The sequence below is a fragment of the Mya arenaria genome, chromosome 15, assembly GCF_026914265.1.
Source record: "Mya arenaria isolate MELC-2E11 chromosome 15, ASM2691426v1".
Taxonomy (NCBI): domain Eukaryota; kingdom Metazoa; phylum Mollusca; class Bivalvia; order Myida; family Myidae; genus Mya; species Mya arenaria.
In genome coordinates, this window is record NC_069136.1 from 33,475,235 (window position 1) to 33,489,384 (window position 14,150).

At 33.6% G+C, this 14,150-nt stretch overlaps 1 protein-coding gene and 2 long non-coding RNA genes across 4 annotated transcripts in view; 2 read left to right on the forward strand and 1 right to left on the reverse strand.

Moving 5' to 3' along the window:
- Positions 1-1,160: 1,160 nt before the first annotated feature.
- Positions 1,161-2,508, forward strand: LOC128220559 (uncharacterized). Its single transcript, XR_008258814.1, has 3 exons — positions 1,161-1,401; positions 1,783-1,921; positions 2,377-2,508. It is a non-coding gene; the product is annotated as an uncharacterized LOC128220559 (long non-coding RNA).
- A 4,069-nt stretch (positions 2,509-6,577) lies between these two features.
- Positions 6,578-7,926, forward strand: LOC128220770 (uncharacterized). The gene is made up of 3 exons (XR_008258852.1): positions 6,578-6,819; positions 7,201-7,339; positions 7,795-7,926. It is a non-coding gene; the product is annotated as an uncharacterized LOC128220770 (long non-coding RNA).
- Positions 7,927-10,730: 2,804 nt separating this feature from the next.
- Positions 10,731-14,150, reverse strand: part of LOC128219732 (uncharacterized) — a 28,130-nt gene continuing 24,710 nt past the window's right edge. For both annotated transcript variants that reach the window (XM_052927686.1, XM_052927684.1), the window contains exons 5-6: positions 12,985-13,038; positions 10,731-12,691 (exon numbers count right to left, since the gene is read on the reverse strand). In XM_052927686.1, coding sequence (XP_052783646.1) covers positions 12,615-12,691; positions 12,985-13,038 — 131 coding nt within the window. In that variant the 3' untranslated portion in view covers positions 10,731-12,614. The remainder of the gene's footprint in view (positions 12,692-12,984; positions 13,039-14,150) is intronic.

Consider the following 14,150-nt stretch of genomic DNA (forward strand, 5'->3'; position numbering starts at 1 on the left):
TGGTAAACTTTGTGAGTATTATGAATTCATAGAATACATAATAACAAAGAAGCAATTTACCAAACATTCTTATGTTTCTTATAACAGGAGCAATCTTAAAAAAAATCTTTTTCTGTTTTGGTTTAAACAGCTAGACTGAGTGTAAATTTAATCAATTTTAGTTTATGGCCTTAGAGTTGTGCCTTCAAACACTTCAAAAATATTGTTTCAAGTTGATACCTATTTTAAATGAAATTGTTTGTCTTTAAAGACATGTATATGTATACATTTTTGCAAACATACAAGGAAATCTATAATTACTAAATCTGTCTATCAAAAACAAATAATTTCTTTTATTACTTTTACATTTATAACATGGCAAATTTTCTAACAAGACATTCACAACATATAACTGTTACAAATGTTTGTAATAAATCGATGTATCGATATTTGGTATTTATAATTCTGTACCAATTTGGACGACAACGCACGAGTAACATGAATTTTCAGCATCTGTGACATCAATTTCAAACTGTTAATTTTATTTGACCGATCTATGAATGTGTAACACACTGAGAAAAAAGTTTCTCAAAACACAGTCATAACAACAGCAATGCTAAAGTTAATTGGTAGTGTTGTTTATTTCGGTCATTTTAGACCACATCTATTTTCTGTCTTTGAGCGGGCCGGATAAATAAAAAATAATTAAGTTGATATTGTGAAAATTGTTGACAAAGCAACTTTATTATTTCCATAAAATGTAGACGTAATGAAAAACTGCTGCCATCTTCCTGACTTGTTGGAATTACATGATATGTATTGCATTGTTTGACAAAAACACAGTTGCGGCAACTCTCAGATGAACGAACAACCTCAGTGTCATGTTATCTCTCTAATCTAAGCTATTGCATAACAGGCATACAATATTTGATGTATAATATGGTTTTGAATGCATGTGACTGTTACCACTTCTGGCTTACAATCTGATTCATTGATTTTCTCGTAAAAAGGGGGAAAAAACTCGTAGAATTCAAAGTAACACATCGTTGAATTTGTTTAAACACCACAAGTTTATACTACTTTCATATTAAAACGATTTGATAAACAATGAACTTTCTTTTCCCTTTTCAATAAGTTAATTTGCGGATATTCCTGATGTTAACGTATTTTGCATTCGCGCATTTGTTTTTCACAACATTTTTATCATTTCTATTCAGAAACTGAGAAAGATCCAACACAATGCTGTTCAAGTACACCCTGGTATTGCTTGTCTGCGTAATCCTGATTGGCACATCCGATGCATGGTTATTCCGCAGAAGAAATAAGGAGAAGCTTGTGTATACGAGCGGGGGGGTGAAAATCAAGTTAGTAGTAAAGAGACCATCGAGTCTTGTCAGACCGGAAAAGGAACTAGGTTGTAAGGTAATGGCAAGAATACAAGATACTTAGGTCACTACACAAATTTCGAGCATTTGTTGGAGACTTTCCATTTGTATTGTTTTAATATAAAACTGATATCCATGCTGTTGTCAGGATTTTCTTCGTAATACTCAAGATCTTACAGATAGTTTAAACATTTGCAAATATTGGATGAACGATAACTTCTTATCAACTTCTTCACTACATTGAACGTTTGATATTTTTTCTTTCCACAAGTATGCCGCAATCTCTCCATACAGCCCGAACAATCGTTTTTAAACCCTCAGAACATATTGAACGCTGCACAAATACATGTACACCATATCTCATATAACCCAATTATATGCTAGACAAGACTTATAATTGGATATGAATATCTTCCAGGATATCGAGGGTTGCGGAGGGATACGGGATGCACCTAGCGGTATAGGAAAAGCTGGTGGAGCTGCCGCCGCAGGGATTGCGGACGGAAGTGCCGACATGAGAGATGCTATGGCAGCTGCTGGAGTTGGAGTTACTTAAAGTAACTGAAATCTCGATTCAAATGATTACTGATATGCATTTTAATCATCAATGAGCCGATTGTTCAGTATTTTGTTCCAGTTAACAACGTTGTTAGGTTGTCTACTTTCAAATCTTTACTGCTATGTATTTACTGTATTGAAATAAGCGACTTAAGCATGTTAAGCTTAAGAAGTTTCGAGAAATTGGGGCCATATTGTTAACTTTAAAAACGTTCTGAACAATCGGCGAAATGTTTGCTTTCCAGAAATAGTTCCCGTAAGAAGCAAACTGCATTCAGAGACTAATTACACATACATATTAATGAAGTAATTGTTATTTCTGAGTGGTATTCGTTGACAAAAGGATTTTGAAATGCACAGAAGCTTTTGCTCATTTCTTTATTAAAGATATATTCATATTTGAACATTAAACCATTCTTTTAAACTGGACGAATGTTTTTATCTTTACTTTCAGATGTCGATCATTTAAAATCTACAAACACAATGAATACCGCCGGAGAAAAAAGGATTTTAGCTGGCTTGGAAGAATATGTATAGATTATGAAGTATATTATTTTAACAATAAATTTATTTCTCAAAGAAACAAGACTTCTGATTGCTCGATATGCAAGTTGTTTTGTATGTTTGTTTTTTAAACGATTCAAATCTAACTGAACAATATTCAATAACAACATTAAATAAACTGATGTTAAATAGCCTTAAATAAACTGATGTTGAATAGCCTTAAATAAACTGATGTTAAATAGTAGAATCTGAGTACTTTTATTGTATTGTTAACTAAATTGGCCGATCGAGTAAATGAAATCACTGAGGCACGTGTAGGGATACGTATAAGACTACCGTACATTTTTATATGACGCCTCAAACATGAATTATGCAACGCCATTGAACCTGTCCTGGTCACGCGGTGACCCCATATGTTTCCATATTTACCAAAATGGCGTCATATTTTCGCTACCGATGAATGAATAAAACATTTCTTATAAATTAATAAATGTTAACAGCTTGCCGTGATAAGAAGGTGACCCGATATTGGATACACGGGGCGCTGGAGACAATTTTCTTGTTCGTGCGCGATATCATTTTCTTTGCCCCTTAAGTCCCAAAAATGGGGCACCTACTAATCAGTACAACTCACGTTATGTGTCAATGTGAAATTCTCATAAACACGATATCCGTATAATAATGTACCCTTCCATGTAATGCTTTTCACCGTGTTTCCCACGAGTGAGTTTCACAAAAACGATTAACTGATTTCTCAAGCGCCTGGGTGTAATATTTCCTTTTGAAATATAGTTCAAAAGTCGAGTAAGAAGACGCAATAATCTAAAACTTGAAATTTAAATTAAACGAAACAGTTTATTATATAACGTCATACTAGTATCAACGCGGAAACCTTTTCTATCAGTGAAAACAATATTTGTTCAGTATGTTAAACAAAAACATCAGATCATATAGAGGGTGACAGCATATAATCGTAACCCTTGAAGCAGTTATGTCGCCTAGGTTGACATGAACTTTTTCGGGTTAACATTCAGTGTGTGTATACCACGTGATAAATTGCGTCATAGATGCTACGTCGGACGGCAAAATTTTTGATTGAAAAAAAAGACTTTAAACAAAGATAACTTCACTTTTTCTTCACCATTTTAAATGAAACATAGCGCAGTCTATGCCGCTTACAGAGACCCTTCTTCGGTCTATCACCAGAATTTGAATGCGGGTTTGGTTTCTTAAAACAATTTGACAAACCTTTTCACAATACGGCCGTCTGACGGAGCACTGTCGAAACATTATTTTGGAAACAGGTTTGTCGAAGTGTTTAATGAAACTAATGACCTCATCAAATTTCGGAATAAAAGAAATGCGGGGCTCTTTAAGCGGCATAGACTGCCCTCTGTTTCATTTAAAATGGTATTGTAAATGAAAATTTATTTTTGATTTAAGTCTTCATTTTAAGCAAATCTTTGCCTTTCAACGTAGCATATATATGACGTAATTTATCACGTGGTATACACACACTGACATTGTAAACAATCACCTTCCATGGGATCTGATATTTATATAATATTGAATAGGGTTGAGTTAATTTCGCGTATTTTGATCTGTAATATATACAGTGGATCAATATTGAACTAATAGTATATTCTTTTAGTTGTTTATAAACGAAAGAGGTTTATTTTCATGAACATACAGGCAAATGAATATATTTTATAAATATTTACTGCCTTGAGCTCTTGACAATGCATATTGTCAATCCGAGGTAAATGCTGCAAACCGAGGCGAAGCCTTAAGGCTGTCAATGTCTATTTTACCATACCGAACAAAACACTTTCATGGGATTTCATGACATCAGAGGGAAACAGTGCGGCAGAGGTAGATAGTGCGGGATGAAAATCGAAATTATTGTCCTTGCGTTTTTACTATTTGTTCTATAGAAGTGAGGTATAATATTTGTTATATAAATAATGTATCGCCTGCAACATAACTCAGTTTTTGTTCAACATATCCATTGAAGTGGTATTATTCCGCATTATCTTTTATTTGTAGATAACGCCAAAGTGAATATGATAAATGTTTTGCTTCATCGATGGTTTCCTGGACCAGGGACAGCCTATCTATTTATAGTTCATTTTATAAATTCACAATAATTATGTAGACATTTAAAGGAGGTACTAAGAAAGTTGGGAAAAACGTACTTTATACGCATCGCCTGAACGCAGGTTGTAAAATGTTACAACATAAAAATAGTTTTATCGTAGAATTCAATGGCCGATAATATAAATGATCATCATACCTGAGCAATTTTAACGTGATACAAGATACAAGATACAAGAATCTTTATGTACAGAAGGGTATATGATCACAAAAAGAAATTAGCTCACTGAGCTAATTTCAGACATGATAAGCTATTCTCCGACATATTGAGCTATTCTCCGACATGTTGAGCTATTCTCCGACATGGTGAACTATTCTCCGATATGATGTGCCATATTCCGAGATGATGAGCTATTCTCCGACATGTTGAGCTTTTCTCCGACATGAAGAGCTATTCTCCGACATGATGATCTATTCTCCGACATGATGAGCTATTCTCCGACATGATGAGCTATTCTCCGACATGACGAGCTATTCTTTGACATGATGTTCCATGTTTCGACATGATGAGTTATTCTCCGACATTAAGAACTATTCTCAGATATGATATGCCATGTTCCGACATGATGAGCTATTATCCGATATGATGTGCCATGTTCCGAGATGATGAGCTATTCTCCGACATGATGTGCCATATTCCGAGATGACCACTCGCTTGTTGATTATGAGCACAATAGGCTTTTAACATAAATGTTCAAAATAATAATTAAAAAACAACGACAAAAAACAAAAACACATAAACGTCTTCAATCAGATTCATTTTATTTAACAAACCAACACATAACAAATGAAAATCATGCGCAAAAAGAACATAAATGGTGAATGCATCTATTATTTTTGGTAAACTTTGTGAGTATTATGAATTCATAGAATACATAATAACAAAGAAGCAATTTACCAAACATTCTTATGTTTCTTATAACAGGAGCAATCTTAAAAAAAATCTTTTTCTGTTTTGGTTTAAACAGCTAGACTGAGTGTAAATTTAATCAATTTTAGTTTATGGCCTTAGAGTTGTGCCTTCAAACACTTCAAAAATATTGTTTCAAGTTGATACCTATTTTAAATGAAATTGTTTGTCTTTAAAGACATGTATATGTATACATTTTTGCAAACATACAAGGAAATCTATAATTACTAAATCTGTCTATCAAAAACAAATAATTTCTTTTATTACTTTTACATTTATAACATGGCAAATTTTCTAACAAGACATTCACAACATATAACTGTTACAAATGTTTGTAATAAATCGATGTATCGATATTTGGTATTTATAATTCTGTACCAATTTGGACGACAACGCACGAGTAACATGAATTTTCAGCATCTGTGACATCAATTTCAAACTGTTAATTTTATTTGACCGATCTATGAATGTGTAACACACTGAGAAAAAAGTTTCTCAAAACACAGTCATAACAACAGCAATGCTAAAGTTAATTGGTAGTGTTGTTTATTTCGGTCATTTTAGACCACATCTATTTTCTGTCTTTGAGCGGGCCGGATAAATAAAAAATAATTAAGTTGATATTGTGAAAATTGTTGACAAAGCAACTTTATTATTTCCATAAAATGTAGACGTAATGAAAAACTGCTGCCATCTTCCTGACTTGTTGGAATTACATGATATGTATTGCATTGTTTGACAAAAACACAGTTGCGGCAACTCTCAGATGAACGAACAACCTCAGTGTCATGTTATCTCTCTAATCTAAGCTATTGTATAACAGGCATACAATATTTGATGTATAATATGGTTTTGAATGCATGTGACTGTTACCACTTCTGGCTTACAATCTGATTCATTGATTTTCTCGTAAAAAGGGGGAAAAAACTCGTAGAATTCAAAGTAACACATCGTTGAATTTGTTTAAACACCACAAGTTTATACTACTTTCGTATTAAAACGATTTGATAAACAATGAACTTTCTTTTCCCTTTTCAATAAGTTAATTTGCGGATATTCCTGATGTTAACGTATTTTGCATTCGCGCATTTGTTTTTCACAACATTTTTATCATTTCTATTCAGAAACTGAGAAAGATCCAACACAATGCTGTTCAAGTACACCCTGGTATTGCTTGTCTGCGTAATCCTGATTGGCACATCCGATGCATGGTTATTCCGCAGAAGAAATAAGGAGAAGCTTGTGTATACGAACGGGGGGGTGAAAATCAAGTTAGTAGTAAAGAGACCAGCGAGTCTTGTCAGACCGGAAAAGGAACTAGGTTGTAAGGTAATGGCAAGAATACAAGATACTTAAGTCACTACACAAATTGCGAGCATTTGTTGGAGACTTTCCATTTGTATTGTTTTAATATAAAACTGATATCCATGCTGTTGTCAGGATTTTCTTCGTAATACTCAAGATCTTACAGATAGTTTAAACATTTGCAAATATTGGATGAACGATAACTTCTTATCAACTTCTTCACTACATTGAACGTTTGATATTTTTTCTTTCCACAAGTATGCCGCAATCTCTCCATACAGCCCGAACAATCGTTTTTAAACCCTCAGAACATATTGAACGCTGCACAAATACATGTACACCATATCTCATATAACCCAATTATATGCTAGACAAGACTTATAATTGGATATGAATATCTTCCAGGATATCGAGGGTTGCGGAGGGATACGGGATGCACCTAGCGGTATAGGAAAAGCTGGTGGAGCTGCCGCCGCAGGGATTGCGGACGGAAGTGCCGACATGAGAGATGCTATGGCAGCTGCTGGAGTTGGAGTTACTTAAAGTAACTGAAATCTCGATTCAAATGATTACTGATATGCATTTTAATCATCAATGAGCCGATTGTTCAGTAATTTGTTCCAGTTAACAACGTTGTTAGGTTGTCTACTTTCAAATCTTTACTGCTATGTATTTACTGTATTGAAATAAGCGACTTAAGCATGTTAAGCTTAAGAAGTTTCGAGAAATTGGGGCCATATTGTTAACTTTAAAAACGTTCTGAACAATCGGCGAAATGTTTGCTTTCCAGAAATAGTTCCCGTAAGAAGCAAACTGCATTCAGAGACTAATTACACATACATATTAATGAAGTAATTGCTATTTCTGAGTGGTATTCGTTGACAAAAGGATTTTGAAATGCACAGAAGCTTTTGCTCATTTCTTTATTAAAGATATATTCATATTTGAACATTAAACCATTCTTTTAAACTGGACGAATGTTTTTATCTTTACTTTCAGATGTCGATCATTTAAAATCTACAAACACAATGAATACCGCCGGAGAAGAAAGGATTTTAGCTGGCTTGGAAGAATATGTATAGATTATGAAGTATATTATTTTAACAATAAATTTATTTCTCAAAGAAACAAGACTTCTGATTGCTCGATATGCAAGTTGTTTTGTATGTTTGTTTTTTAAACGATTCAAATCTAACTGAACAATATTCAATAACAACATTAAATAAACTGATGTTAAATAGCCTTAAATAAACTGATGTTGAATAGCCTTAAATAAACTGATGTTAAATAGTAGAATCTGAGTACTTTTATTGTATTGTTAACTAAATTGGCAGATCGAGTAAATGAAATCACTGAGGCACGTGTAGGGATACGTATAAGACTACCGTACATTTTTATATGACGCCTCAAACATGAATTATGCAACGCCATTGAACCTGTCCTGGTCACGCGGTGACCCCATATGTTTCCATATTTACCAAAATGGCGTCATATTTTCGCTACCGATGAATGAATAAAACATTTCTTATAAATTAATAAATGTTAACAGCTTGCCGTGATAAGAAGGTGACCCGATATTGGATACACGGGGCGCTGGAGACAATTTTCTTGTTCGTGCGCGATATCATTTTCTTTGCCCCTTAAGTCCCAAAAATGGGGCACCTACTAATCAGTACAACTCACGTTATGTGTCAATGTGAAATTCTCATAAACACGATATCCGTATAATAATGTACCCTTCCATGTAATGCTTTTCACCGTGTTTCCCACGGGTGAGTTTCACAAAAACGATTAACTGATTTCTCAAGCGCCTGGGTGTAATATTTCCTTTTGAAATATAGTTCAAAAGTCGAGTAAGAAGACGCAATAATCTAAAACTTGAAATTTAAATTAAACGGAAACAGTTTATTATATAACGTCATACTAGTATCAACGCGGAAACCTTTTCTATCAGTGAAAACAATATTTGTTCAGTATGTTAAACAAAAACATCAGATCATATAGAGGGTGACAGCATAAAATCGTAACCCTTGAAGCAGTTATGTCGCCTAGGTTGACATGAACTTTTTCGGGTTAACATTCAGTGTGTGTATACCACGTGATAAATTGCGTCATAGATGCTACGTCGGACGGCAAAATTTTTGATTGAAAAAAAAGACTTTAAACAAAGATAACTTCACTTTTTCTTCACCATTTTAAATGAAACATAGCGCAGTCTATGCCGCTTACAGAGACCCTTCTTCGGTCTATCACCAGAATTTGAATGCGGGTTTGGTTTCTTAAAACAATTTGACAAACCTTTTCACAATACGGCCGTCTGACGGAGCACTGTCGAAACATTATTTTGGAAACAGGTTTGTCGAAGTGTTTAATGAAACTAATGACCTCATCAAATTTCGGAATAAAAGAAATGCGGGGCTCTTTAAGCGGCATAGACTGCCCTCTGTTTCATTTAAAATGGTATTGTAAATGAAAATTTATTTTTGATTTAAGTCTTCATTTTAAGCAAATCTTTGCCTTTCAACGTAGCATATATATGACGTAATTTATCACGTGGTATACACACACTGACATTGTAAACAATCACCTTCCATGGGATCTGATATTTATATAATATTGAATAGGGTTGAGTTAATTTCGCGTATTTTGATCTGTAATATATACAGTGGATCAATATTGAACTAATAGTATATTCTTTTAGTTGTTTATAAACGAAAGAGGTTTATTTTCATGAAAACACAGGGAAATGAATATATTTTATAAATATTTACTGCCTTGAGCTCTTGACAATGCATATTGTCAATCCGAGGTAAATGCTGCAAACCGAGGCGAAGCCTTCAGGCTGTCAATGTCTATTTTACCATACCGAACAAAACACTTTCATGGGATTTCATGACATCAGAGGGAAACAGTGCGGCAGAGGTAGATAGTGCGGGATGAAAATCGAAATTATTGTCCTTGCGTTTTTACTATTTGTTCTATAGAAGTGAGGTATAATATTTGTTATATAAATAATGTATCGCCTGCAACATAACTCAGTTTTTGTTCAACATATCCATTGAAGTGGTATTATTCCGCATTATCTTCTATTTGTAGATAACGCCAAAGTGAATATGATAAATGTTTTGCTTCATCGATGGTTTCCTGGACCAGGGACAGCCTATCTATTTATAGTTCATTTTATAAATTCACAATAATTATGTAGACATTTAAAGGAGGTACTAAGAAAGTTGGGAAAAACGTACTTTATACGCATCGCCTGTACGCAGGTTGTAAAATGTTACAACATAAAAATAGTTTTATCGTAGAATTCAATGGCCGATAATATAAATGATCTTCATACCTGAGCAATTTTAACGTGATACAAGATACAAGATACAAGAATCTTTATGTACAGAAGGGTATATGATCACAAAAAGAAATTAGCTCACTGACATGATAAGCTATTCTCCGACATATTGAGCTATTCTCCGACATGTTGAGCTATTCTCCGACATGGTGAACTATTCTCCGATATGATGTGCCATATTCCGAGATGATGAGCTATTCTCCGACATGTTGAGCTTTTCTCCGACATGAAGAGCTATTCTCCGACATGATGATCTATTCTCCGACATGATGAGCTATTCTCCGACATGATGAGCTATTCTCCGACATGACGAGCTATTCTTTGACATGATGTTCCATGTTCCGACATGATGAGTTATTCTCCGACATTAAGAACTATTCTCAGATATGATATGCCATGTTCCGACATGATGAGCTATTATCCGATATGATGTGCCATGTTCCTAGATGATGAGCTATTCTCCGACATGATGTGCCATATTCCGAGATGACCACTCGCTTGTTGATTATGAGCACAATAGGCTTTTAACATAAATGTTCAAAATAATAATTAAAAAACAACGACAAAAAACAAAAACACATAAACGTCTTCAATCAGATTCATTTTATTTAACAAACCAACAAATAACAAATGAAAATCATGCGCAAAAAGAACATAAATGGTGAATGCATCTATTATTTTTGGTAAACTTTGTGAGTATTATGAATTCATAGAATACATAATAACAAAGAAGCAATTTACCAAACATTCTTATGTTCCTTATAACAGGAGCAATCTTAAAAAAAATCTTTTTCTGTTTTGGTTTAAACAGCTAGACTGAGTGTAAATTTAATCAATTTTAGTTTATGGCCTTAGAGTTGTGCCTTCAAACAGGCCATTTGCAGGGACCGTTTTAAAAGAGATCGTAGTCTATTTTAGTCGTAATTTGAAATTATCTCAGTGTTATAGGTTCAATATTTTGCTAATCATTCGAGTGAACTGAACTTTAGTCAGTACTTAAAATGAACTTGAGGATATTAAACAAAAATAATCTAAAATCTATTTTTTGCCAGTGACGGTAATACAGATTCAAGGTTTATTTTTTGTCTTGGAATGATCCCATCTTTACGGAAACAGTGATATAAGACTGTTGACATATTATCAGATGGCAGGTTTTCATATCTCCGTTCGAAAAATGTTTTACGACTAAAAGCGTTACTAGCGCTTTAAGAAAAATGCATAAAACATAATTTTTTGAATACAAATATGAAACATGTGATCTGAGTTTTTGTCAGCAGTCTTTTATCACTGATTCCAAGACATTATTTACGCAAAACATCGCGAATTCAAAAACAAAAAATATAAAAAGGTTGTTCAAATGGTAAATCTGTGAGAGTGCAGCTTTAACCTTGTCCCTGTAGTTTTACGATATTGTTGATACTATTAAAATAAAGCATATAAAGATAATCACGATAAACAATTTTTTTGTATTTAAAAGTATATGAAGTAACATACTTAAACCTGTTACGTTTAACATTTTTCGAGAAATTATATAGCTCATCACTTGTAGAACTGGGCAATGTTCCATTTAGGGCGTTTTTATTGAAACCGAACCAGTTTCAGTTTTGGTTTCAAAGGTTTCAGCAGTTATGGGAACGGTTTTGATAGTTTTGCTTGAAGTAACAAATGCATGGTTTTGTGTACAGCTTCAACAACATGACGGAGGTACTGTAGCTACTGAGCTACACCGTGAATATCTAATATAACCCTTTAGCTCATTTGTCCATTGTAAGGCATTGTTATAAAACATATTGAGTTTCAACAAACATGGTTGATCACTTTTCGTCATGTTGTTTTCGAAGTAAACTAGTTTTCGGATGGAACGAACCAATGAAACTGCACTCGGTAGAGGGTTGCGATAGTTTCAAAAACCGGTTTCAGTTTTCGTTAAAAAACCCGTTTAAAAATGGTTTGGGTTTTATTTGAAACTGTAACAACAAATACACAGTTCGTAATACCGATATAAAACCGAAACAAGTTTATCACCAACAAAAACGCCCTAAGATATCTTATGCATAAGATTTGTTCACGGCCAGAATAAATCAGCTTTTATTGAAACACATCATACGCCCAAAACGGGGTACGAAGGAATTCACAATCAGGCCGCAATTTCTCGAAACTTCTTAAGTCTCTTATAACAGGATTAAGCTAATCTCACTATTTTTGTTGTTTTATAAAATGTGTTATAGTAACTTTTTCAAGAATATTTAGAAATTATGTAGGAATAATCTATATGATTATCAGAATAAACCATTTTTCACTTACCAAAATCCATTTTCAGTATGTATTTTGGCTAATTGAAATAAGCGACTTAAGCCCGTTAAGCTAACGAAGTTTCGAGAAATTGGGGCCTGTAGCCTAACACTATATATTGAAGCGGGGCCCCGTAAGGCATCGGATACATTCACATTCTTATAGACATCATTCATAATTATGCGGCGGTGCTGACTTCTAAAGAAGTGCTATTATCTGGTGCTTCATCCTTTATAAATTGGTGGTAATAAGCATCTGAAAAAGGAAAATATAATTGCAAATAAATGCAGAATTTCTGAATATATATACAATGATAGACAAAGTTCTGTACGTTGATGAAACAGTACAGAAGCGGACAAAAATCATATCATTAAAGCAAATGAAAAAAAATAAAACACTTGTTTTGACAATGAATGTGACATTATTACACAACGATTTTCCATGATACATTCTGATTTTTTTATAACATCCAATATCTTTTAACCATGGATGGTTAAAATAGATACAATACTATATAAATAATATATAAATTGATAGATGATGCTTACGGGCAAAGAGCAAAGGCGCTCCATTAAACTCATCTGTATTAAGCTCCCCATCATCTACAAAACAAACGGAGATACATTAAGGCAGCAATCTCACAGGTATATCATTTTTACAACTTTTTTGTTTTTTGTTTGTCTTGGAAAGAGCAAATTTTTGCATAATTATCTGCAAACCAATGATGAAAGATTGCTGGCAAAAAAATAGATCTTAGATTTTCATATTTCCGTTCGAAAACTAATGTTTTGTGGCTCAAACCGTTACTAATAGTTTTAGAAGTTTTTGAACTTAAATATAAAAATCAGCTACCTGTTTTTGTCAGCAGTCTTTTATAACTGGTTTCCATGGATTTTCGCAAAAAAATGGTTCGTTACAAGACAAAAAAATATACAAAAAATTGTCAAAACGTTCAATCTGTGAGAGTGCAGCTTTAATATTATTGGCGCGTCAAGCGGTTTAACATATTAAAGGTATGCAGCAAATGCTAACGTCAGCCTTTTTATATCATTTCTTTTTCCGTTAAAGGGGCTGTATTCCGTATGATGAAATAGCGAAAAAAAATTTGTCGAAAACTGACATACTAGTAAACTGGGTATCGATGTGTACAATGCTTTGAAACTTACTAGCTGAAGTACCACATAGTTTACACTTAATTTATTTTTCGCAGTTTTTTCGCATTTTTTCATTCGTAGCACAGTGGATACAACACTGGAGTGCAATTTTGGCGACACCGGTTAGAACCCGGCCTCCGACTCGATTTTTTTTTACATTTTGGTATTTTTTTTACAACTATGATATCAAAGAGTAAAACATTTTATGAAATAATTGTTCTGAGCTTCGTTACAGAAAAAAACTTTTTTGGTGCCAATCTGGTGTACAGTCCCTTTAATCGAAGTAAAGACAGTTTAACTGGACCTCTATGACTTAGAGTAACAAGTATGTGAATTTTGAATGCATGGTGACTCCATATTATTCTGTTTATTGAAAAGTTTCATATTTAGAGAAAGTATATGTAAAAATAATACTTCATGTCCAAAACCAAAAACGTACTGCGATAACTATCTATTATAATGTGTTTTCGTACAAAGATGGTTCACTGACGTAATAGAGGTTATGTCAAAATCGAAATAAATGCAACTAAGATTAATATCGATGTAATGTTATCTCATTA